This window comes from Solanum stenotomum, chromosome 2 (assembly GCF_019186545.1).
Source record: "Solanum stenotomum isolate F172 chromosome 2, ASM1918654v1, whole genome shotgun sequence".
NCBI classification, from domain to species: domain Eukaryota; kingdom Viridiplantae; phylum Streptophyta; class Magnoliopsida; order Solanales; family Solanaceae; genus Solanum; species Solanum stenotomum.
The window spans coordinates 996,413-1,023,276 of NC_064283.1; the positions used below are offsets into that span (position 1 = coordinate 996,413).

General features: G+C 33.8%; 5 protein-coding genes across 6 annotated transcripts; 2 read left to right on the plus strand and 3 right to left on the minus strand.

Moving 5' to 3' along the window:
• Positions 1–207: 207 nt before the first annotated feature.
• Positions 208–5,702, plus strand: LOC125854375 (la-related protein 1C-like). 2 transcript variants are annotated; one of them, XM_049533907.1, is made up of 7 exons: positions 208–978; positions 1,152–1,674; positions 1,782–1,935; positions 2,074–2,164; positions 4,186–4,272; positions 4,905–4,953; positions 4,984–5,702. In XM_049533907.1, the coding sequence occupies exons 1-7, from the start codon at positions 445–447 to the stop codon at positions 5,199–5,201; spliced, it is 1,656 nt and encodes a 551-aa protein (XP_049389864.1). In that variant the 5' UTR covers positions 208–444; the 3' UTR covers positions 5,202–5,702. The 2 variants fall into 2 exon arrangements, with proteins under 2 accessions (XP_049389864.1, XP_049389863.1); XM_049533906.1 differs by having other exon boundaries at positions 4,905–5,702.
• Positions 5,703–9,365: 3,663 nt separating this feature from the next.
• Positions 9,366–13,685, plus strand: LOC125854371 (CO(2)-response secreted protease-like). Its single transcript, XM_049533901.1, has 9 exons — positions 9,366–9,560; positions 9,984–10,246; positions 10,334–10,445; positions 10,716–11,235; positions 11,344–11,450; positions 11,681–11,923; positions 12,004–12,118; positions 12,520–12,730; positions 12,932–13,685. Exons 1-9 carry the CDS (start codon positions 9,379–9,381, stop codon positions 13,498–13,500), a joined length of 2,322 nt encoding a protein of 773 aa, XP_049389858.1. The 5' UTR covers positions 9,366–9,378; the 3' UTR covers positions 13,501–13,685.
• A 46-nt stretch (positions 13,686–13,731) lies between these two features.
• Positions 13,732–18,641, minus strand: LOC125854593 (uncharacterized). The gene is made up of 11 exons (XM_049534171.1): positions 18,302–18,641; positions 17,347–17,477; positions 17,026–17,259; positions 16,690–16,945; positions 16,440–16,620; positions 15,817–15,880; positions 14,958–15,276; positions 14,741–14,871; positions 14,419–14,652; positions 14,083–14,338; positions 13,732–14,014 (listed from the first exon to the last, which is right to left on the minus strand). The coding sequence occupies exons 1-11, from the start codon at positions 18,549–18,551 to the stop codon at positions 13,833–13,835; spliced, it is 2,238 nt and encodes a 745-aa protein (XP_049390128.1). The 5' UTR covers positions 18,552–18,641; the 3' UTR covers positions 13,732–13,832.
• Positions 18,642–21,848: 3,207 nt separating this feature from the next.
• Positions 21,849–22,381, minus strand: LOC125854594 (GDSL esterase/lipase EXL3-like). The gene is made up of 2 exons (XM_049534172.1): positions 22,138–22,381; positions 21,849–22,000 (listed from the first exon to the last, which is right to left on the minus strand). Exons 1-2 carry the CDS (start codon positions 22,379–22,381, stop codon positions 21,849–21,851), a joined length of 396 nt encoding a protein of 131 aa, XP_049390129.1.
• Positions 22,382–24,444: 2,063 nt separating this feature from the next.
• LOC125854595 (GDSL esterase/lipase EXL3-like) lies at positions 24,445–26,627 on the minus strand. Its single transcript, XM_049534173.1, has 5 exons — positions 26,360–26,627; positions 26,109–26,239; positions 25,618–25,848; positions 25,224–25,479; positions 24,445–24,632 (listed from the first exon to the last, which is right to left on the minus strand). The coding sequence occupies exons 1-5, from the start codon at positions 26,625–26,627 to the stop codon at positions 24,445–24,447; spliced, it is 1,074 nt and encodes a 357-aa protein (XP_049390130.1).
• Positions 26,628–26,864: the final 237 nt, after the last annotated feature.

Consider the following 26,864-nt stretch of genomic DNA (forward strand, 5'->3'; position numbering starts at 1 on the left):
TCTATTTTTTTAAAAGATTCTTATATACATTTATCGAGTTGTCGATTAATAAAACTCAATTTGTACATACTAGGGTTTCTCAATTTTTTAATTGTAAGGGCATAAACACCATTACAAAGAAATCTAGAGTATCTTTTGGTAATTTCATTATATTATTGAAATAAATAAGTAAGAGGAAAGTAAAAATAAATAAATAAATAAAAATAAAAATAGGACACAAAACAGAGGGAGATAGTGATCACTGAAACCCTAAAATTTACAGCCTTTCTCTCTCACCTGATGCTTTCCAAAAACCTCAATTTTCTTCTCATCACTCTTCCTTGAATTTCGTGCCTGATTTTCATTTTTTTTTCTCTACATTTTTGTTTAATCTCTTTGATTCTGTTGATCGGTTCTGGGTTTTTTTTTTCTGAATTTTTTTGATTTTTTTTCTTTTGTTTTTGAATGGCCACGCCGCCGGATTCTTCTGCAAATAACAACACCCCAAGTTCACCGGCGGCCAATACTGATGGTGTCGCCGTTGTAACATCCACCGGCGCCGCCGCCGTCGCCGTCGGGGCTACTGTCAGCAGTCCTCAAGCTCGCCGGAGTTTGCAAGCACCATGGGCTCAAGTGGTCCGTGGTGGAGAGGTTGAAGCAGCATCAGTGTCAAGTCCTCGCTCGCCGTCACCGTTGGCAGCGGCTGCCGGTGTTTCGCCGGAGAAAATTTCGTTGTCGGATGATTGCTCGACCCAGAAGATTTCGCCGGAGATTTCTACTTCCGGTGCTCTGACGGAGAGTTCTGATAGTAATGATGGCAATGTAGGTCGGCCGAAGAAGCCTGCTTGGAATAAACCTGTAAACGGTGTTGTTGAGGCGGTTTCTGTTATGGGTGGGGCTGTTTCCTGGCCTGCTCTCTCTGAGTCTACTCGGCCTAGCCCAAAATCAGCTACTGATTCAGCAAAACCAATTCCAGATGGATCGGCTTCTGTTTCTCAGGTTTATTTACTATCTAATGTTGATTTTTATACTCAAAGTTTCGATTTTTATTTTGTTTTGCGTACTTTTGAAGGCTAAAATGTTTACTGCATTTATATTTATTATGTTGATATGAAGGAATCAAAAGGGGAATAAATGATTAATTGGTGTGTGTATATGTTTTTTGTGAATAGGGTCCAATAATTTCTCAGTCACCTCAAAAACAGGCTAATGTTAATGCAAACACAAATTCAAATGCAAATCCTACTACCCCTGTTAGACAAAGATCAATGAAATACAGAGGTAGCAGCAGTGGTGGTGGTAGTGGTCCAGGTGCTGGAGCATTTATTAGAACTCCGCCTCCACCTCCACCTCCATTGCCTCCACCATTTCCTGTAATGCACTTCCCACCTGTTCTTGAGCCTCCTGTAAGAGGTGTAAGACCTGTTGGAGGATTTCCGTCTCAGCCGCATGGAGTAAATGATCATTCTTCCCATAGAAATCATGGCAGGAAAGGTAACTTTGGGGGCCGACCTCGTGGAGATGGGTCATATCATAACAATCATGGGGGAAGGCGTGATCAAGATCGGAGAGACGTTCATATGGGTCCTCCATTTGCTCCTCCTCATGCAGCGTTTATGCGGGCTCCACTCCCTGGTTCTGGCCCATTTCTTCCAACCCCTATGAGACCACCTTTTGTTAATCAGATGGGATATGGTAAGTCCGCTGCTCTATTCTTTAATAATCTAGTTTGCTAAATGTTACCGATTTTGTTGTTGGTTCCTTTCTGATATGCCTCATTTCTTTATTTTTTGATGGTTCAGATATGACTCCATTCTTTTATGTTCCTCCTTTGAGTCCCGAGCCCTATAGTGCTGTGCCTATCATCAACCAAGCTCCACAATTACCCCAACATTTACCTTTAGTGGATCCAAATTTGCCTTCCTCCTTGGTTACTCAGATAGAGTATTACTTCAGGTAATTTTCAAAGCTATGAATGTAATTCTTTTCGTTTCCCTTCCCTGTTTTCCCCCCTTTTAAATAACTTTCTTTCTTTCAATTTATATGATCTTTTGTGACAATTATCTAACGAAGTTCCTTTTTTTTGTGGTTCAGTGATGCTAATCTTGTTAAAGATGACTTTTTGAGGGTACAGATGGATGAGGAAGGCTGGGTTCCTATGCATCTGATTGCTAACTTTCCTCGAGTAAGTGATATCCCTATTTCTGTAGTACATATTGGTTGATTGCAGAATCGGCCTCTATGATAAGTTGATAACACATCATTGTCTTTCCTCTTCTATGTTGATATGCTTAGGACCATGTATGTCTTGTTTTTTTAAAAAATTATTGGTACACTTTTCGTTTGCTTAAAGACATGATGTGTGTGAGGATTGACTTTATAATCATGAACTGGCTGTGATTATCCTTGTATTCTCTTTGATATTTAGCTCAGCTTGCTTAGCTAAAATCATTGAATCTCAGCATAAAGATGTCACAAGTTCCAGAATATGCTGAGATCATTTGAGCTAGTGAATTGCATATAGTAATTGTCAGGTGCTTGGAGATAAACATATGAAACTAGGTCATGACTAACAAAATGCTCTTGTTGAAATTGAGTTTCTCTTTGAATTATTCAGAAACCAGCTTATGCAATAACTGTTGAACTTATCTAGAATGGGTACCAAATCTATACAATAGACTAAATTCAGGATTGGAAGTGTACTTTGTCAGTTTTATTTTGGTTTCATTCCAGTTACCTATCCAAATTTGGATATATTCAGATCCTTTGTTCTAGCTTAATGTCTTTTATGTTAGAGCTGACTTAATCTTTCCTTGAACCATCTGAATGTACTTCATAAAACAAACTGAAAATACTAGACACGTAATTTCTCTAACTCTTTTTAAAAACTTATAGTTCCTTTGATTGGTGACTAAACACACAAGTTTCTTTCTCTACTAAAGGAAGTGATATCTCCCCAAAACATCTATGCCAGTCTCACATTTGCTCTTCCGTATATGTTTGTTGTAGCTTCTGGAGGTTGTTAAATGCAGACCAATTGTAGAAAGAATTTTGATTGAGCTGTAATGTTCTGCTGTGATTCATTGTTTCATGTTGGTTTACTTTTGATGTTTATCAGCATAGTTTCTGTTTGCTGATGGATGTTAATTGCAGTTGACAGAAATAACCTTCATTGAAGAGAAAATCTGGAGATCAGAGTTCCATTTGGGGCTTTCTTGTTTATTTTATTTAATTTGTTGGTGCCCTTACAGGAAGTCAAGGATAGAAAATTGGAATTGGTTTCCATTTCCTTTTCTATTCAATTTAAAATCCGTATCCAAATTTATATTGTTTGGCAGCTGTTTTCTGAATTCTAACATTTTCACCAAGAGCATTTCAATTTCTTCTGCTTGAAATCGTTACACAAAACATTTTTTTATATCCAATGGTTATAGACTAATGATTACATACCGAAGTCAAGAATTTGGTTCAATGTCCAAGTAGATTTTAGCACTATTTATTGGATCTTTAAATAGTGGACTTATTACAAATAAGGCTTTGGATCTCATCAATGCTTTTAGGACTTCTGTTATTCCTATTGTCCAGATTATTTAAACCCTTTGGTGGAATTCTATATGTTGAGTATTGATTATGGCAATACTATAAGATGTCTATGACTTTTTATTACCTTGAGATTAGCAATTTTGTCTTTTATAGAGGGCTTTATTATAACTAATCTACTGTAATCTGCAATCATATTTTGAGTTATGTTACTTGACTATTCATTTGATTGACACATACATATCTGCAAAATACACCCAAAAAAGCCGTACTAAATATCTGTGGGGGACCGATAAATCTATACTAAGGGATTTTAAAAATCAGTAGAATGTTATATATGGGATTTAAACCTGTGATCTGAAGCAATTTCTTAACCTCCTTTGAGTCTTCACTAAACTTTTTCTTATAGCAAGGGCATCCAACAACTTATGTATAACTAAAAAAATTGCTTTTACCCTATCAGACAGTGTACTTTTTAAATGAAGGGGATTCAATTTCCATCAACTTAGACTTGCCACTGCTAAATATGCCCATATTGAAACCATACGTGTATGCAATTTCCATACTTGTTTCCTCGTAATATCTATTGTTTGTTCTTGACGTGCTTTTACAATATAGTAGTACATTTTTGGGGATCAAGGTTTTGCTTGTGGTCTGTTTTTGCAGGTTAAGAAAATGACAGAGAAGGTCCAGTCTGATATTATCCAGTTCATTTTGTATTGTTTGAGGGGTTCAACGTTTGTAGAAGTGCAGGTAATATATTAATTAAAACTTCTCTTGCCTTGATATATTATATTCTAATGCTTTTAAAGTGGGTTTGAAAAAAAAGAAGATGTTTGATAATATTAGATAACACTGCCTCTGTATTTTGAACATGGTGTATCATCAGTTAAGAAATTTTATCTTGTACTGCATAGTCTCGCTGTTTATCCTTTTCTTCCACTATTAGATCACATGATATGAAGTACACATTGAGGTTCCTGAAGTTGTAATTTCTATACTGAACTGCCCGTGTGAGTTCTTGTCATATTACTGTCTGCTGACAAGTTTTTAGTAATTAGTCAAAGAGAATAAAATATTTTCTTCATTTTTTTGGAAGCTTTTTTCATGAACTGAGAGAATCCATATCTTATGGCATCTCACATAGTTATAGCCTTCTAGGGTAAGATAAGTGAGACTCGAGGAGCCTAAAGTCCTTTGCCTCCAATATAACCGTATTTGTTTTGGGTTGTCTTGTAAGGGTGCTGCATTTCGTACAACATAAACTAAATACTTGAAATTGATTTTTGGTTCTGCACAACTGTTCCACCCTTGCTGTATCGACTGATGGTGTTCTAATCTGTTACTTGAAGTAATCTTGATGGTAGTGATGTTATTTTTTCCAGGATGATAAGGTAAGGAGACGGGATGGTTGGAGGAAATGGACTCGTACTGCTGGCCAGCTTGCAGCTGATTCAGGTTTGTCCACACCTGTTGCATCGACAGATGGTGGTCCAACAGCTTCCTTGCAGAATGTCTCTGAGAATGAATCAGCTACAAATATCAGTAGTGCTACAGAAGTGACCGATGCTCAACTGGAGGTAGCTGCTGGTGGCTTATCGGACGAATCAGCTAATCAATCAAACCCGGCTCAAGAAGAAGGCAGCGCTGGTGCTGAAAAAATCTCTACCAACCATGCATGAAACAATACTGTCAATTTTGCAACGAGTGGCAACTCTGTCTTGCATACTGATTCAAAGGAAGGTGTAGTTGGAAGGTTATACATACATCATTTGCTGCCCTTGGTGGAGGCCATATTTTTTGCAGTTTTTGAGGTGAGTGGAAGAGTTAAACTAATGTGTAAGTTATCTGGTATAGAGAGTGGAACGATAGTGGAGATTAAAAGGATATACAGTTGAGGCTTGAGACTTTCGAGTCGTTTGGCTCACTTGCATCGCATATGCAGGCTGGTATTCCATTGTGATACAATGGCGTGAATTTGGATTTTGAGCCTAAGGTTTAACGTTTTTGGGTTGAAATTTTACCTCCATTTCAGAGGAAACATTCTGAAAATGTAGATTTAGTGCTTGGCTGGTAACCAGAGTGATTGTGCTCTGCTGATTTTGTTATACTTATCTAGGCATATTGATTGTTTTAAATTATTGTTTCTTTCTTGCATCTCATTATATTATAGTTATGTTTTAGAGATTTCTTCTCCATCTCTTTCGACATATGATAGAGCAGTTTATGGTACATGATGAGTTACTGCCTACCCCAAGGAGGCCTTGAGACTTGTGGAACAAATATTTGAATGTGGTGTTTACACTAATCTATACCGATTTATCATGCTTAAGTGATAGATTAAGGTGAGATGTGTATTAATTAACTACGATTTTTTGATAGTAGTGTACTGCTCGTCCGTGCTATTGCCAGTGTTCGCCAAACCATGTCGGTGATGACTCGTTTGCTAGTACTACAATAGTAGTGGCATTGCTCATGGTGAGTTGTGAAGACATGTGCCATGTATTCATTGCTGGTGTTTGCCAAACCATGTAGGTGACAACTCGTTGTTTTGCTAGTAGTACGATAGTGGTGGCATTGCTCATGGCAAGTGTATGATGTATTCATTGCTGGTGTTCGCCAAACCACGCAGGCAGTGACTCAATAGTGTGCTTGTAGTACACTAGTGTGACATTGTTCATGGCCAGTGTATGTGAAGACATGTGTCATGTATTCACCAAACCTCGTCTACAATGACTCGTTGTGAGCATGTAGACTAGTAGTGACGTTAATGGCGAGTGTGTGTGAAGACACATGTCATATATTCATTGGGTCGGCTTAAGCATTGAGGGCAAGTTACTTTATGGTAGTCATCTTTCAGAATAAGAATAAAGGGTCTTGCTTTAAGAACAAGAGATTTGTGTTGATAATGAGTTGGGAGAAAGAATGATTTAACTTTCTGAAGAACCACTGGATTTGTGGACCAGTTTTTGCTTTAGGAATATTGTCAAAAAGTTGTTTATAAGCATCTAAGGACCTTCATTGGCATTTCTATGCATAATACTTTTTTTTGAAAAGAAAAATTAAATAATTTGTATAAAAAGTGGTTCGAAATTCTATCCCTTCTCATAATAAGTGTATAAATATTTTTTTATAACAATTTCATTTCATAAAAATGGTACGTACATCTAAAACATTACCAATTGAAATAGGGTAGTACTTAAGCATGATCGATAAATGTCAAATAACATCCAAGGAGTCGTTTGGTTATCGGAATATATGTGATAACTAATCCTATCATTCTAGTACAAAATGGTTCCGGGGACTAATTAATACCTATTTATCCCTTACCTCACCAAGCAAACACTGCTTAGCTTCATGATTAATACTAATCTAACAGAGGATAATTACAATAAAATTTGGATTACCAAATCCGTTGTCGTCCAGCGGTTAGGATATCTGGCTTTCACCAGGAGACCCGGGTTCGATTCCCGGCAACGGAAATTTTTGTTTTCTATAAGTATTACTCTTTTAGTCATTTTGATGTTCATTACTCGAGTCAAGGATAGATCCTCGAAACAACTTCTCTACCTCATTTAGATAGGGGTAAGATCTACCTACACTATAACCTCTCTAAACCCTACTTATGGGATTAGATTACACTGAGTTTTTTGTTGTTTACGCAGGACTAATCATGACCTAGAAAAAAAAACTCGAATCCACATAACAAACAATAACACTTGGTGGGGTTATCATTGTATATGTGTAACGTCATTGTCAAAAATCTAAGGAATAAACGTCTTTCTGTCTAGGATACCACTTTAAATTTATGCAATAATCATGCTGGAAAATAATGATGATTATTAGGGTTGCAATATAATGATTCACATGCAGTTAGAATTATTTGTAGCAATCAAAAGAAAAAGGGATTAAAAAGTGTGAATGTCTTTAAAAAATATTTTCCCCCAAATAAATGTACTCTTTGTTGCCTAAACTTTTGGGATGTCAAATACTTGTGTCTACACTTCTTTCTCTTCAACAAATATGATGGAAAATTGGAAATGCTATTATTGTGTGAACTACTTGCAACATGTTTTTTTAAGACGTTACAACACTAGGGAGAGGCTTAGCTAACATGTAATATACGTGTTTACATGAATTCAGTAATTTATGCTTAAATTCTACTATGTAAACATTTGTCTATAGAATTTTGGAAGTATGATTTCAAATTAATGTTTATTTATGAAATTTGTACAAAATTTCAACTTTTAACTTTAAATTAACATGATTTAAAATAGTCCAAACGACCTAAGTATGTATAAAATATTTGACTATAAATAAAGTACTATTTATAAACTTCAAATTTTGAATTTTTTCAGAGAATAATTTAAGTAGTAGAAAATTGATGCGCAACTGCTTGAAGTGAATGTTGCCTTGAAACACTCAAATTTTGTTACTGACCACCAAACTTAAGTACGTTTATTACTCTAATGTATTACTCTCGTTTTTATTTACTTGTCAAATATTTTCTAATTTAATATCTTATTGACAATTTTTTTTTCCTATTATATACTCAATTTATTAACATTGACTTAATATCTTTAGAAAATATAATGAGTAAATATGTTTTTGACTCTATCAATTCATAGGAGTAAAATTGAAAACTCACTATATCAATCATTGTTTTCTTAATAAATATGTCAAAGTAAAAATTTGATAAATAAAAAGGAACGTAAGGGAGTAATTATTGTTGCCTATGGGCTATAAGCCTATAACTAATTTTGATCCATACGATCCTTGCTAATTCATAATCACATTTGTATATTTTAAAAAGACATATCAGAAACAAACTTTTCTTTTAAAAATGGTAATGTTCATTATATTTCAGTACGTATCTATTACCTTCCCTGATCATATGTACCAGATAACTTTGTTACATGATTTAGATAGATAAAAAAAATAATTTAGCTAACGTTCTTTTAGGCATAATATATAAATGTATTCTTTAATTACGATTCAACTGATTTATGCCTTTTAATTTTGGATGTCCACAAGTAAGTACTTAAATTGATTTAAAGTTAAACAAGTAGACACACACGATTTGCCATGTAAGACGCATGTATCTACTAGTTCAACTTTACGATAGTTTAACTACCTATTCGTGCACATCAAAAATTGAAAAATACAAATACTAGTAAAGGTCAAGTTAAAAACATATTTATATGTTAAACTTTTTTTTTATATAAAAAAAATCTTTAAATGATTTGAGCCACAAGCTCTTGTGCGATTTTCATAACATTCACTTTACTATTAAACATTAAACCACACCCTTGGATGTCAGATATAACTTTTGCTTCAACTACTCGTCAGTACGAAGTTATATTTGTTGAACAACTCAGTAAATACTTATATAATAAATTTTATAATCCATAAACTTCAAATCATAAATACGAACAAATAAAAAAGTAACAATAATAATAATAATTTAAAAACACACTCTGAAATTTGAATGATTAGGACAACCTTCCAATCTAATAGGCATGTAGGCTAGTTCTGTTCTTCTGTTACATATACTTCTTTATACCTAACATATTATATTACTATAACACTCTAATCCAAGCACCAATAGCCACGTGGACGACGATCGCCACCGCCTACCACCACTCCACTGTCGTAGTGGCGTGTTTGGATAAGCATTAAACGCACTATAGGTGGTTAAAATTTATAGGCCGTGGCAGGTGATTGACGGGCAATTATAAAGTGCGCACACGCATGAATGCACCAAATAATGATTACTATATAATAAGCATTTTGTGATCAACATTTTTAACTTTAAAAAGGACATTCATTTTTGTTAAAAGATTTAATTTGGTAACAAAAATGAAAGACATTGTTCTGTTTTTTTGCTTCTTTTTATTATTACTCTCTTTTCTTAGAGAAACTAATGCAGTTTCTCAAGAAAAAAACAATGGTGTATATATTGTTTACATGGGTGCTGCTGATTCGTCGAATGATAGCACGAAAAATCAGCAAGCAGAGCTTATGAGCTCTTTGATAAAAAGGTTAGTTTATATTAGTATACTCTCTTCGTTTCATTTTATATGACACTATTTTCTTCTGTTGTCTTGTTATGGTCATAAAAATGTCATGACACGTTTATGAGGTATGTAGTGGAAGTCTTTCTTTCTTGATCGTACTATATGTCCAATCAAACACCGTCAGATAAAATTGAAACAGAGGGAGTATTACACATGGCTCTGAATTTGTAACAAATATTTTGGCTGGTTGTTACTTTTTGAGACAGTTAAGTGGTAAATGATCCTATTTTTATTTCTATTGCAACTTATGGACCTTTTAGACCGCAGTCTGAATGTCCCTTTTTGAGGAAACTAAGAATCTTATGAGAAAATGTTCGACTAATGGAATTTTCATTATAGTTCATTTTCAAGAATGAGGTTTTAACATGTATCTCTAATGTATGTTAGAAAAAAGGATGCAGTTGTACACAGTTACAACAATGGTTTCTCAGGATTCGCAGCGCGTTTATCAGAAGCTGAGGCTAAATCCATTGCTCAAAAACCTGGAGTTATATCAGTATTCCCTGATCCAATATTGCAACTCCACACAACGCGTTCGTGGGACTTTTTGCAATATCAAACTGAAGTAGAAAGCAGTTCTGGTCCAATATCTGGTTCTGATAACGCGTCACCAAAAGGCGTTGATACTATAATTGGAATCTTGGATACAGGTGCAACATTTATAAAATGAAGTGCAAGCAAGTTATATATTTTGTATTTTGTATGATAAAATTTAATTTTGACCATTCTTTTTTCAGGAATATGGCCTGAATCAGAGAGTTTTAGTGATAATGATATGAGTGAAGTTCCATCTAAGTGGAAAGGAACTTGTATGGAAAGTCATGATTCCACCTCTTTCAAATGCAACAAGTAACTTTCTAGCTTCTTATATTTGATTTCGCGTATGATCACACATGTTTTCCACCACATCATATAGTAACTGAACGTTACATAGTTGATAGTACGTGTAACAGTAAAGTCACTAAACTATTTTCAGTCACGTTAAAGTAACTGAACTTTGCCTACCTTAACAGTAAAATCATTAAACTTTACTCATTATAGTGACCATACGTGGAATTAACCCTCATAGATATATGACTAGAAACTTATAGTGTTCGCGATTTTTTGATGTTTTATTAGGAAGTTAGTTGGTGCAAGGTTCTATGAAGACTCTGATGAGGATGGTGTAAGACCTTCTGGTTCAGCTAGGGATGAGAATGGACATGGAACTCATGTTGCATCTACAGCAGCTGGGAGTCCGATTTCAGGAGCATCTTATTATGGTTTGGCTTCTGGGACCGCGAAGGGTGGATCCCCGGGTTCAAGAATAGCCATGTATCGTGTCTGCATGACTGATGGATGTCACGGATCAGCTATAATGAAAGCATTTGATGATGCAATTGCAGATGGGGTTGATGTTTTATCGCTATCACTTGGTTCATCATCTGGTCTTGAAGTTGAGTTTTCGAGTGATCCTATAGCTATTGGAGCATTCCATGCTGTTGAAAAGGGAATTCTTGTTTCCTGTTCTGCTGGAAATGATGGCCCTGGTCCGGCAACTGTTGTCAATGTCGCACCTTGGATTCTCACAGTTGCAGCTACTACAATTGACCGTGACTTCGAGACAGATATTGTCTTAGGTGGAAACAAGTTGATTAAGGTAAGAAGAGATACTTTTTCTAAACCAGATCAATCTTGTGTTCTGTTTAGCCAGAGGAAATGTCAAAACTATCTACTATAATACTTGGTATCCTTGTTTGAGTTGCAGGGTGGAGGTATAAGTTTTGGTAATTTGACAAAATCTCCAGTATACCCGTTGATTAGTGGCGATTTAGCCAAATCCGGCAATACTGATGTTTCGGAGAAAAATGCAAGGTAATTTAAAGAATAGAGAATATTAGGACACAACATTTGATGTCTACTCATACAGTCAGACCTCTCTATAACAACCATGTTTCTTTTGGAACCAATTTTCCATGCTATGTTATATTATATTATTTCTATAACGGCATTTCTCTTTAGCAACCAAAAGATTCCTGATATAAGATACTGTTATAGAGAGGTTTGACTATAGTACATACCTATAACTAACCAAAGTGTTTCAGGTATTGTAATCCGAATTCATTAGATGGAACCAAAGTTAAGGGGAAAATTGTTCTTTGTGATAATCGCGACGGATACTATTCACTTACTGAGAAACTAACAGAAGTGAAGAGCAAAGGTGGCATTGGATTTATAGTAGTAGATGATAATGCAAGAACTGTGGCACCTAAATTCAAATCCTTTCCAGCAGCTGTTGTAACTGGAAAGGATAGCAATGAGATCCTTTCTTACATCAACTCAACAAAGTAATTAGTTGGCCATTCTGAATTTCATTTGTTGCTAACTGATGATTTTTTGCTTATAATATTCTTCAAAACTTGTGAAGGAAACCAGTTGCATCAGTTCTGCCAACTGTTACCATAGCTAACTACAAACCAGCTCCTCTTGTGGCTTACTTCTCATCAAGGGGTCCTACATACAACACACATAATCTCCTCAAAGTAAATACTATTTTTGTCTTCTTTCTTGCTAGTACTATTAGAATTATTCTCGTAGTTTCTTGTTCTTTGATTTCGGCTATCACTGGTGTTTTTTTGTTCTCCGACTATTGCATTATTTTGTGGTAGTTACTGTTCTTTCTTCTGTCTATTGTATAATGCATCTCCACTTCGCATTATTCCGTTGTTGTTATTGCTCCCATATCTGTATCCCCTTTTGCAAACTAATTGTCATGCTTACTTTAAACCGAGTCTATCGGAAGCAGCTTCTCCATCTCTACGAGGTAGGGGTAAGGTCTACATACACTCTATAATATGTTGTTTATCTTCTTTGGTTATGCTCTAATGAAGATAGAAAAACAACAAAAAATAGGCTGACTCAAATTTGATATTTGTCCTTGCAGCCAGATATTACAGCACCAGGTGTTGCAATTCTCGCGGCTTGGCCTGGAAACGACACAAACGAGGCTGTCGCTGGCCAGGCGCCACCACTTTACAACATAATATCAGGGACTTCCATGTCCTGCCCTCATGTTTCTGGTATTGCCGCATTAGTCAAGGCGCAAAATCCTTCTTGGAGTCCTTCAGCAATCAAATCAGCTATCATGACCTCAGGTAAGAAGTCGTAACTCACCTACTACAGTTTATTTTAGGTATATAGACTCATATCAATGTCGTGAAAACAACCTCTTGCAGAAATGTAAGGTAAGACTGTATATAATATACAATGTGGTAAGCCTTTACTCCGGCAATAGCAGGAGCTTAGAGCATCGGACTGCCTTTTATACCGACTCATGTCAATCTTTGTTTTTACAGCTTTACAGACTAACAATTTGAAGGCTCCAATCACAACAGTCTCTGGATCCGTTGCAACACCATACGACATAGGAGCTGGAGAATCAAGCCCTTCATTGGCACTTAATCCAGGATTGGTCTACGAGACTAACACTGCAGACTACTTGCAGTACCTATGCTCAGTTGGCTACGATAAATCAAAGATAAAACTCATCTCAAATACTGTTCCTAATGATTTTTCATGTCCCACCAACTCAAGTTCTGAATCCGTCTCACAAATGAACTACCCTTCCATTGCTGTTTCAAATATCAAAGAAAATGAAATCAAGAAAGTAACAAGAACTGTAACTAACGTAGAACAAGAAGATGCAACATACACAGCAAGTATAAAAGCACCAGTTGGTTTGGAAGTCCAAGTGACCCCGAATAAATTGGTATTTACAAATAATAGCAAGAAGTTGAGCTATGAAGTGTCTTTCAAAGCTTCATCTAAACCAAAGGAAGACTTGTTTGGATCAATTACATGGACAAATGGTAAATACAAAGTCCGAAGTCCATTCGTTGTATCTACTAATTCACAAGGTGTCTGATAACACTCCCAAACAGCAAATCGCCGATCAAACTAGTCTAGCAAGTTTGTATGTACTGTAATAGTCCATGAACTCACCTATGTTACTACTACATCATATACATGCTTACTTGAAAAAAAAAAGAGAAATAAAGATCAGATGACAGACTTGTTCACAGAGTGAGAATATAATACTACCTCCGTTTCAATTTGTTAGTCTGATTTTAACTTGACACATAGTTTAAAAAGTAAACACTTATGAATCTTGTGGTTTTAAAACAAAGATACATTGGATGTACCAAAATGTGCTTTAATCTTGTGGTCTTAAACACGCCATGTTGGAGTGTAAATTTATCAGAAGAAGCTACTTAAATGTTGGACAAGAATTTTATGAACTAAAAGCCTGTATGCTTTTTCTGTCAGATGAAAACTAGCCCAAAAGACATAATCAGAATCACTGGAACATGCGAATCTGCATAACTCTGCAACTTCTATTTGCCCTGTCCCGCAGCATCCTTTGTCTGCAATCTTGAATCCTGCACAATATAAAGATAAGAAACGGAGATCTTGTTGATATTCAGGAGGAAGACAGACATATCTGTACCATATTTTTGAGGGTTGTTGATGACATCAAGTGGAAGATTGTATATATCAACATATACTAATCTTGAATTAGGTAACTTGTTTCCCAGAGAACTTAAGTCAGCTGCCAACTTGCTGTTGAACAATAGTGCTGCTTGGTTCAAATAATCAACACATTGTCTTTCTTCTCCTCCTTTCAGTGTTCTTTGCGATGGCAAACATCCGATTGGTGGTATGCCAAAAACTCCAATCCGGCGTGCCCCTAGCTTGTATAAATACTTCAGAATCATGAACAACATTTCATTATTTAGTAGTGTACATTTCCATAAGTTCAGATTGAGTTGAAATGTTATATTACCTTTAAAAAACTAGAACCATAGTTGAGCAAAAAATCAGCATATGATGAAATATCATAGTAGGATTTTCGAAGAGGCGTACTGAAGTATGTGTTTGTAATGTCATTACTACATATGACCAATATGTATAAGCTATTTGCCAAGATTTCATTCTTTCTATCTTCTCCAACTATCTCTCTGAGCTTTACTATGTACTCTTTGAACATTTCCAACTGACCGGACAATGATATAACATTCTGCATTTACATATGAAAGTTCTCAGAAATATAAGAAAGGTAAAAACTTATAACACATAAAATAAATGAATAAAGGAAAGAAATATACCGCGATTTCAGATGTTAGAGGATCATATCCTGCACCTCCTGAAGCCAAATTAACTCCTGTGATGAGGTCTTCTGCTTGTAAAGTTGGATCAAGATACGCCGGTAAAAGCTCTTTTATTCCCAATTCTTCCACTGAAATAAGATAAACATGAACTATTCTCTATAGTGAATTATAGATGAGACAATTAAAATTATGATTTATATGTCAGTCTTCTTACCAATCAAGTCTGGAGGAACTTTTCCATTAGAGAATCTTCCAGTTGGTTTTACTCCCATGAAATCCTTCCCATAAGGAGGATAGTTAACCTTCCCTATGGTTGTGAGGCCATTATTGTTACCGGTATCAACAATGGAGTTTCCAAAAACTATCACTGCTGGAATAGACTTATTACGCGGTACTCTCATGTCAGCCTGGGCATTGCACAGTAGAAGTGCATAACAAATGCTTGACAACACTAGAAAAGTATGTCTTTCAAACGAGAAAAACTTTATCGATAGAGCTGAAAACATTTCTCGGAGCATGGAGGAAAAAACACACTAACACTAGTATTTAACTTTAATAATCAAGAAGTCAATTTCTAGAGGGAACTTGAGGGCTATCATGGTTAGTAATGCTTGCATTTCTTGTTGATTTAATGTTAGCTTTATTTGATAGGACAACATCCACTTTTACTTGAGTCACAAGCTGATTGTAGAAAGGCTCATCACATGACCGTTATTCGAATACAACAGATAACAAACATTGCATTAAATGATTGTACCTACCCCATGTCAATTTTCTAGAGTAGTGGCCGGCAACTTAGCCAAATCAGAAGAAAATTATGTCTTCTCAAGGAAATGAACTATTATATCTGTTGCATAATATGCACATTTGTTCAAAAGATTCTTCTTTGGTTATGGTCTAACGCATAAAACACAACAAAAAGTAGTCTGATTGGATTTTGAATTGTCCTTGCTGCCAGATATTCTAGCACCAGAGGTAACCATTCTCGTGGCTTGGCCTAGAAACGACACAAAGGAGGCCGTCTTTGGCCAGGAACAAACCATTCCTCAACATATATACTATCAGGGACCTACCATGTCCTGCCCTGCCTTTTTGGTTTTGCTGCGATTGTCAAGGCGAAAAATCCTTCCTGGATCCCTTCAGCAATCAGTTCAGCTATAAGAAATGTAATTCANCAACTATATGATTTGCAAATTATAAGGTTCCGCATGACGCCCTAATCACACCCTTCATAATCCAACAATACTGACTCATGTCAAGCTGAAATGTGGTACTGCCCTTTCCAGACCCCATGCATAGTGAGAGCTTAGTATATCTAGCTGCCTTTTCTATATACTGGCTCATATCGAGCTTTGTTTCTACAGATAAACATACAACAATTTGAATGATCCAGTCACAACAAATTCTTGATCCCTTACGTACAACACCATATGAGATTGAGCATAGGTCTTCAGGGGCAACAAGTTGAGCTATGAGTGTCTGTTACAGCTTCATCTAAACTTAAGGAAGACTTGTTTGGATCAAAAAACTTGACAAATGGTAAGTTCAAAATCTGAAGTCCTGTCATTGTAATCACTGACTTATACAATGTCTGATAGAACGTGATTACAACTATGTTATTACCACATCATGTACTTGCTTAATCAATAAAAAAGGAAATAAACATAAAAAATGACACATCATGTATCGAATATATCAGAAGAAGCTACTTAAATGTTGGACAAGAATCTGATGAGTTAAAAGTCTGTATGCTTTCTCTGTAAGATGAAAACTATCCCAAAAAATATAATCAGAATCACTGGAACATGTATATGTGCATAACTCTGCAACTTCTATTTTCCCAGTCCCGCAGCATCCCTTCTCTGAAATTTTGAATCCTACACAATCATATAAATATATGAGAAATCTTGTACATTTAACTATTCAAAGAAAAAAAAAACAGTTACCATATCGTTGAGGGTTGTCAATGACATCAAGCAGAACATTATATGTATCTATATACACCAATCTTGAATTAGGTAACTTGTTTCCCTGAGAACTTGAGTAAGCTTCCAACTTGCTGTTGAACAATTGTGCTGCTTGGTTCAAGTTATCAACACATTGTCTTGCTTCTCCTCCTTTCAGTGTTCTCTGCGAAGGCAAACATCCGATTGGTGGTATGCCAAATAGACCAATACGACGTGCCCCTAGACCATATAAATCCTTCAGAATTATGAACATCATATCATTATTTAGTCTTGAACATTGGCATAAATTCAGATTGAGTTGAAATGTTATATTACCTGTACAAAACTGCAAGCAAAGTTGACCAATAGATCAGCGTATGATGGAACATCATAGTAAGATTTTCGAAGAGGCATACCGAAATAAGTGTTGGTAATGTCATTGGCTCCTGTGACCAACATGAATAAGCTATTTGCCAAGATTTCATTCTTTCGATCTTCTCCAACCAACTCTGTGAGCTTTACAATGTACTCTTTGAATAATATCACTTGGCCATCTAATGAGATGACTTTCTGCATATACACATTAAGTTTCAGAACTAAAAGAAAAGTGCTGGTAAAAGAACACACTGATCAATGAATAAAACAAAAATTATGTACCGCGATTTCGGATGTTAGAGGATCATATCCTGCACCTCCTGAAGCAAAATTAACTCCTGTGATGAGGTCTTCTGCTTGTAAAGTTGGATCAAGATATGCTGGTAAAAGATCTTTTATTCCCAATTCTTCCACTGAAATAAAGACAGAGAGACTAAGAAAACTCTTCTCTATTCAAACTATAGATAGATAGACTTTGCAACTATGTTGCTCGGACTCTCCTGAAATGTTGTTCCACTCGTGTCGGATCCTCCAAAAACACACTATTTTTGGACAATCCAACATGTACCTGTCGACATGTTTCAAGAGTCCAAGCAACATAATTGATTCTACAATCTCGTGTCGGATCCTCTAAAAAGTGCACTACTTTTGGAGGATCCACCAGTCGACATGTTTTAAAAGTTCGAGCAACATAGATGTACAATATAGTCCTCTCTATTCAAACTATAGATAGATAGGACTTTACAACTATGTTGCTCAGACTCTATAGAAATGTAATTGCACTAGTGTCGGATCCTCCAAAAAATACTCTACTTATAGAGGATCCAACACGCACCAGTCGACATGTTTAAGAGTCCAAGCAACCTAGATGTACAATATAGTCCTCTCTATTCAAACTATAGATAGATAGATAGGGCAATACAACTATGCTGCTCTGGCTCTCCATAAATGTAGTTGCACCGGTGTTGTATCCTCAAAATATACACTACTTTTGGAGGATCCAACACGCAACAGTCGACATGTTTCAAGAGTCCAAGCAACGTAGATATACATTATAGTCCTTTCTGTTCATACTATAGAAATGTAGGGCTTTACAGCTATGCTGCTCTAGAAATGTTGCCACACCAGTGTAGCATCCTCCAAAAATGTACTACTTTTGAAGGATCAAACACGCATCCCTCGACATTTTTTAAGAGTCCGAGCAACATAGCTGTACAATATATCAAATATTTCTTACCAAGGAAGTCTGAGGGGACTTTGCCATTAGAAAACCTTCCAGTTGGTATTCCTCCCATGAAATCTTTACCATAAGGAGGATAATTCACCTTAGCTATAGTTTTAAGGCCATTATTGTTACCAGTATCAACAATAGAGTCTCCAAAAACAAACACTGCTGGAATAGACTTATTAGGAGGTATAGTTATTGCATAACAAACACTTATGGACAACACAAAAAAAGAACAAATCTTGTAAAAGTAGAACTTCATTGATAAAGTTGTAAACTTGTAGCTTTGGTGGAAAAAAATACACAAGAACTAATGCTATTTAACTTCAAGAACTCAATCATGCTGAGTAAATGCTTTATTAAATTATACTAGTGTACAAAAAAAGATTACATTTTTATGAAATCTTTAGACTTAAATGCTTCCTTTATTAGAAAGGTCAGCATCCACCAACATGCCCATTATATAAAAATGTATCTTCTAGACAAGTTAGCCAACTGTGATTGCTGGAGGACAGCAAGAGCTGCTTTCAAGATCAATTTACTACTACATCCGTTTCGGTTTATGTGACACTATTTCTTTATTTGTCTGTTTAAAAAAAAATGACACTTTTCTGTAGTTGGAAATAAGGCGGAGTCAGTTAAGGCTGAGCGTTTCGGCAGAAAATACCTATGTTTATACATAGTTAAATTATTTTCTATGTATATATAATAGATGTTTAATCTCCTTTGACTTCTTTATATATTTACTTTTTCATATTCTAAAACCCCTTCATACAAAACTTGACTCTGTCACTAGATACTTGTTTGACAAGACCTTGTTTTTCTGTTAAAATATTCATTTAATATGTATAAATAACCTATCATGAATCCATTAAGAAAAAGACATCAAATCTCAAAATTCATAAATTTAAAATCCTAACTCCATTTCTTTTTGGAAAACATCTAACTCTGAACTTCTTATTTCATCTTTAATACGAAGCTTCCATAGATACGTACATGACAATATTTAAGATCATAGGTTTCAAAAGTTTCTTTTTTTAAAAGTCAAACTATATGTCACATAAATTAAAACGATAACGATGGAATATGAAATGAGAGTTTCCTTCTAGAATATGAATTATAAAACATGTATCACGGACAAGAGTAATTTGCACATGGGTTGAAAGATAAGAAGCATTAAGTGAGTATACCTACCCTCAACAAACAACTGCAAAAGCACTAAAGATACAGCATGTGCAACTTCATTCTTCATCACTAAATGCAACTTAAGAGTGGCCTCTATTTAGTAGAAAATCAAGACATATTAGTGCGTCCAAATACATGTATCCGGGGATACATGTGATCAAAATTAGGTGTAATTAATTTGTTCTACATACATTGTATTCGAGTGGATTCACATGTATTTCAAATACATAACAAATCTCGCTTGCCTCCCTCCCATCTCGCTCGCCACTCTCCTATGTATCTAGTATTCCACATACATGCGGATAACACTAGGGTGTGATTCGCATATATCTGAGATACATGAATATCTCGCTGGCCTCCCTCCCTATTTTAGTGTATCTTGTATCAAAAATACATGTATTGAAATATATCATTTTCAATATATGGTAGAAAACTCTTAATTAATAGTAAGATACGTAATTATTTTAGATGGATTAAGGGAAAAATAATACCAGCTTTAAAACTATATAACAACCACACACACTTTAAATGTGTAAGTTTATGTTTTATATAATTTGATATAAGAAATATTTATACAAAGTCAAGTTATTTAAAAGTAATAACAAAGATAACTTTATTTAATATTAATATTAATTGATAACTTAAAATAAATAGTAAAATTATCTAATACGAATATTAAGTTATAATTTAAAATAAATAGTATTCCCGTGATATGCTAAATTTTAAGTAGTTCGAAATTTTGGAGGCTCCTATTTTTCCTACAAAAAAATAGCAAGTCCGTGAGTTATATGGATTGATAATGATGTAATTTTTGTATATTATATAATTAAGTCAATTAGAAAATAATTTGGCTAATAATATTGATTGTAATCTAGATAAATAGTAAGTAACTAGTTATAGCGGATTAAATTACACTGATATATCATATTAGGTTATACTACAACAACAATCAAATTCCAGTAGAATATTGAAATGTAACACAATAATTTTCAGCCTTAAATTAATCGAATGTTTATTAACTGGATAATCAAATCTTGATATATAATTCATGTTTACGATAAGATTATTAGTTGGAGATTTGATCAAGGAGAACCCTATAACCTCTCTCAGTGAGATGATAACTGTCCCAAAATAAATAATTTGCGTCATTTTCACATATTTTTGTGATATTGTCACATAATAAGTACACATTCCCTCCTTGGCAGCACGCACTCAATGCATCTTCTAAACCTAAAATTTACGAGTGACAGAAAAATTAGTTCATCAAAATATGACTGACCTAAAGTTCATCTACAAATATGAAGTTGGAGAAGATTGGTGTTTAATATTGTACCATATTTGTTGTGGTTGACGATGATATCTAGTAAAGGATCGTAGATATTGATGTAAAGAAGCTCGATTTGAGGCAATTTTTTGTTTAATGAATAAATTTTATTTGATAATTTGGTATTTGCTATTTGGGCAGCTTGATTGTATTCATCGACACAAATTTTAGGTGGACCTCCACCTCGCAGTATCTGTGATGGCAAACACCCTATTGGTGGAAGCCCAAATATCCAAATTCTTCTTGCTCCCATATTGTACAAATCCTTTAAAAAAAAAAAAAGTAACAATCATAATATATATGATATATAAATAAACTTATAATCATAAAATCGACTTGTTATATAAGTTTATGCTTTACCATAACTTGCTTTTTATTATTGTCTGTTGTACATACGAACTTGATTATTATTATTATTGTCAGTTGTACATATATACATAGGACTTTTCATAAGTTGTAATCATATTTGAATAAATAAACAATATACAATAATAACAGGTGGTGACACTTGAGGTAAGGTATATATATCCGACCTCATAACTTATTAGACATACAATATTATATAATGTCAATATACAGAACTTAAACTCAATATATAATGAAAACGTGAAAAAAGGGAAATATAGGTATATATACTTACATTGATAAAATTGGAAGCTCCATCTACCATAACATTTGTATAAGAGTCAACATTGTATTGTATCTTCCTTGGAAATTTGAGCATGAAATATGTATTACATAGGTCATCACTTCCAGCAACTACTATATAAAGACTCTTTTTAACAATATTCTTTGTTGCTTCTTCACCAATAAATCCATTCATCTTCCAAATATATTGTTGAAAAAGTGCTAATTGTACTGATAGGGGTAAAGCTGACTAATTTACATAAATAAAAAATAATATATAAGAAAATATATAGGTAATCATTATTCACTTAAAAAAAAGTGGAATTAGTTGCGAACAAGTTTAATTGTTCAGCTGTTAAATTTATTTGTCGCTAATTCCTGTTTTTTAGTAGTGAATTAAAAACCAACTTTACATGTAAATAATTAGATAGAATAAGAAGTTACCGCGACAATAGGAGTTAAAAGGTCAAATCCAGAAGCTCCTGAAGCAAAACTTACTCCAGTTTTTAAATCTTCAACTTTTAAATTTGAATCTAGATAAGCTGGCATTAGCTTCTTAATCCCAAAATCTTCAACTGAAATAGAACAAATATTAATGGTCATATGGTAAAACTCCTCAACTAATCAAATTCATTCAAAATTAAGCGAGTTATGCTGATATTAAATTCTATATAAGTAATATCACGTTTTATAGCGTGTATAAATGATATACCTAACATGTCTGCTGGTGTCCTGGCATTGCTAAATCTTCCAGTTGGTTTATTACCACCCATGAAATCTTTTCCATAAGGTAAAAAATTACACTTTGCATGAGTAATTAAATTGTTATTATTTCCTTGATCCACAATTGAATCTCCAAAAGCAAAAAGAGCCGTTATATTTATGTCCTTACGTAATTGCAACTTTGCTTCACATGAAATAAATAACATTATAAAAACAGCACACAATAAAGCCATTATTACTATTCTATGCACTAAAAAAATTTAGAAAATTTATCAAAGAAATTTGAGGTTTTTGAAAAAATAAATAAATATTTATATATAGAGAGAGATAGGCTACACAAAAGAATTCGTACGTCATATATAAATTGTTACGTTTGGGTTAGGATGGAAGTTAAGACGTTGAGAACTTTCGTCATATTATGGGGGAAGACGTTTCGTAAGATTTTAATTTGTATGCACTGATACTGATAGTGTAAAATTAGTATATATCTGTTGTTGTATTTATTTTGTATCTTGTTATTTTGCTGTTAAATTTTTTATAATCTAGTGTTCGAATACTTTTCTTTCGGAAATAATATCTCTATCTTACAAAGATAGAAGTAAATTTAAAATGTGTATTGGCTTTCCCCGTGTCAATTTTTGTAGTGGGTCTGAGTCTCGTAACAAATGATCACTCTTTTTCGTTTTATCTACTATTATACTTCATGTTAATAGTTTATTCTCGATTACATTTTAATATTATTAAATAGAATTACACACAATTATTTTTAAAATATCTAATTATGTAAATATATTAAACTTTATTAATGCATAGAACTTAAACTCTATTTGGATTATGGTTCATGTTAACTAATATTCTTGTGTTAACAAGAGAGAGTCGTGAAGGGAAAACGTGCTAATCAACGAGAAAAGTGTGATAGAAGAATTTGGATTACTTAATTAATTATCCACCAAATACTCCTACGTTTACTTTTTTATATATAGAAAAGTAATTTAACTAGCTAACTACTATAATATTCTTCAACACGACTTTAATTAAACAAACCCACACAATTAAATCCCATATAAGCGTTGTTGCATATACAATAACAATATAATATACGATAACAATATATTCAGTATAATTTTATAAGTAAGCTCTAGAAAAAATAAAATATATATATATATTTATATAAATACTTTATTCTTATGTCGTAGAGAAAAAAATTAAAATTAGCAATAGGTACCATAAAATACCAACTATTCATCATTGATTGAACAATATTTTTTTAGGAAAAATCCTTTTGGCCAGTAAATTTGGTCAGAATGGTAAAATAACATATTTCATATTATGTTATTTTACCTTTTTGAACATTTTTACCCTTTTAACTTTAATACCTTTTAATTAAAAAATGAAAAAAAAGATCTTTTTATTTTAAAATAAAAATGATACTATAGACTTTTTAAAGCATTATCCATTTTTTTATGGGAAAATTGTATATAATAGTAAACTATTAGTTCAAATTAAATGCTATAAATATAGTTTGATTTAATTGTACCTCATAACAAACTGTTGTTATTTCAGCTCTCTCCTGGTGAATCTCGCTCGCCACTCTCGTTCTATCCCTCGCCTTTCTCATTTTTTATACAAATGCAAGTGTATAAAGTGTGTTTGTGTTTGTATAAAGCGAGAGAAAATTGTATATATACATATATTTTTGTTCCCCTCTCCCAGATCTCGCTCTCTCACTCGCCTCTCTCACTTTATACAAAAAACACAAATTGTATAAAATGCGTTTGTGTTTGTATAAAGCGAGAGAAAACTGTATATATACATATATTTTCGTTCCCCTCTCTCCCCTCTCCCAGATCTCACTCTCTCACTTGCCTCTCTCACTTTATACAAAAATGCAAATGTATAAAATGCGTGAAAATGTATATATACATATATTTTCGTTCCCCTCTCCCAGATCTCGCTCGCCAGTCTCCCAGATCTCGCTTGCTCACTCGCCTCTCTCACTTTATACAATTGATCTTTTTGTATATGTATACCAAAGCAGATTATACAACTTATTTCTTTTGTATATGTATAGCGAAATATACATATTTGTGTTTGTTATGGTGCGCAATTATGCAAATTTTGCTATAGCATACAAATATGAATTTTGTGTTTGCTATATGTGAAAGTTGCTCTTTTTTTATTAGATTTCAACATGAAACACTATGGATACACATAATTAATTGAACACATTTTTTGGAGCCTAGATCCAAAGTAGAAAATTTTGATGATACATAATCTTGATCGACCTCATAATCTACTAGAAATAGTTGATATATTTTTTTAAGATCTCATCAACAAGAATTTTATAACCTTTTTCAGTTGGATGATAACTATCCCAAAACAAATATTTTGTATCATCTTCACATATTCCACTAAATTCATTGCATAATATTATCGCCTCTATTGTTCCAGTGCCACAACACCCTTTCTCTACTTCTTCAAATCCTACAACAAATCCACAATAACAAAATAGATGATCTCAAACAAGAATATAGAGACAAAAATGGAAAAGCACAAACCATACAGTATATCGAACGTGTGAAGAAATTTTGTGTCATCAGCTCACCTTAAATCCTTAGTCTTCATTAGAGGTGGAATTAATAATATTAAAAATAGGACATATTAATTATTACAACAAGGAAAAATGAGTCGCACAAATTGACAACTAGAAATAATGTCAAAGTACTTTTTTCATTTGATATGTTATATATGGCTATAACAACGAAAGAAGAAAAATGGTTTATTAGGTTAAGCAAATTATAAGAAAACAAATAAAGAATTAAAATTTATTAATAATTGTAAGGATAATAGGGTTTTGATCGATTGTTTAACCCATTTAATTTAAATCAACTCATTTCAGTCTAAGCAACTTTGGTTAAATAAAACTCCGTCTAAATTTAGCCAACCATTAGATAACTCAATAACCTATCCAGTTCTTAACTCAGTTCATCTTGATCTGTCTAAATTTGAATCAACCTACATGTTTGGTGTCCCTAATAGAAGTCATAAAATAATAGAAGGATAAGTATATAGTACCATGTTTTTTAGGGTTGACAATAAGATCAAGAAAAGTATTATAGATATCAATGAACACAAGCTTGGACTGGACCAACTTCTTGGATAATGAATCAATTTCAGTAGAGAATTTTGTGTTGGCCATTTGGGCTGCTTCATTGTATTCTTCAGAACACACTCTATGTAGCCCACCAGCTAATGTTCTTTGTGATGGCAAACATCCTATTGGAGGAATTCCAAATATCCCAATTTTTCTTGCCCCCAAGTTATATAATTCCTTTTAAAAAAAAAATTGAATCAATACAAAATTGATATCCCAACATTGTATAGCAATACAAAGTTGTATATATTATCGGTTTAATCATTTAATATCTGATTAAATAAAAATATAATAGGCATAAAGGTATATACTAACTTGGAGAAATTCAGTAGCTTTGACCACCATAAGATCAGTATATGAGTTAATATCATGCTTCAATCGACCTCCAAGAGTGAAATATGTATTTGCAAGATCATCACTTCCAGCAACCACCAAAAATAGGCTATTTTTTAAAATATAGTTGGCTTCTTCTTCTCCAACTAGCCCTTCTAGCTTCCCAATATATTCTTTGAACTGATTTAATTGTGTTGATAAAGATAAAGCTGACTAATTAACATAAACCGGAAAAAAAAAAAAACAAGAGAAAAGATTAGAGGTCTCTTTTTTTTTGTGTGTGTGAGACAATAGAATGGTTAGTGTTGTTAAGATGGCTATATTTTAAATATGTTACAAATGACCATTTTCTAAACTTTTGAAATAATTTAAAATCAAACTTCAGATTTTATATAGTATTAATGACAATTTTTTATGTAGCCATACAAATATATATTGTACTTTGTATTTAAAATCATAAGTTTCAAAGTTACCGCGATGATAGATGTTAGAGGATCAAATCCACAACCTCCAGATGCAAAGCTTACTCCAGTTTTAAAATCTTCACTTTTTAAATTTGAATCTAAATAAGCTGGCAGAAGCTCTTTTATCCCCAATTCTTCAACTGGAAACGGACAAATATGTCAAATTTATTGTTATTTTTCATCAAGATATGGACAATTTTCGAAAAGTAGAAGAACAAATATGACTCTTTTTCCGAGAGAATATATATGTGTGTTTTTACCTAGCAAGTCCGGTGGCGTCTTGCCGTTGGTGAATCTTCCGGTTGGAATTCCACCGTTAAAGTCTTTACCATAAGGTAGAAAATTACACTCTGCCATAGTTGATATATAGTTATTATTTCCTTGATCAACAATTGAATCTCCAAATGCAAATATTGCTTTTACAACAAAGTGTTTTGGTAATTGCACTTTCCCTTTACATGACCTTATAGTAAACATCAACACAAAATAAACAAAGTAGTATAACATAACCATGATCTTATGCACCATTATTATTTTCTTGGAGAACTTTTGAGTATAGTTTTTAAACGGGTTTTTGTTTATTTTTATAGAGGCTAAGAAAGTATTTTTATATGCAGTCGCGCTACTATTTGGGTGTGCAAGAAAAATCCCAATTCCTATACAATAGCTTGCAAATCACACGAGAGGTAATCGGCACTAGGCAATCTCGGTACGACGAGCTCGACCCAAAAGACAATTCTCTTACATTTGCTGGCAAGAGATTTC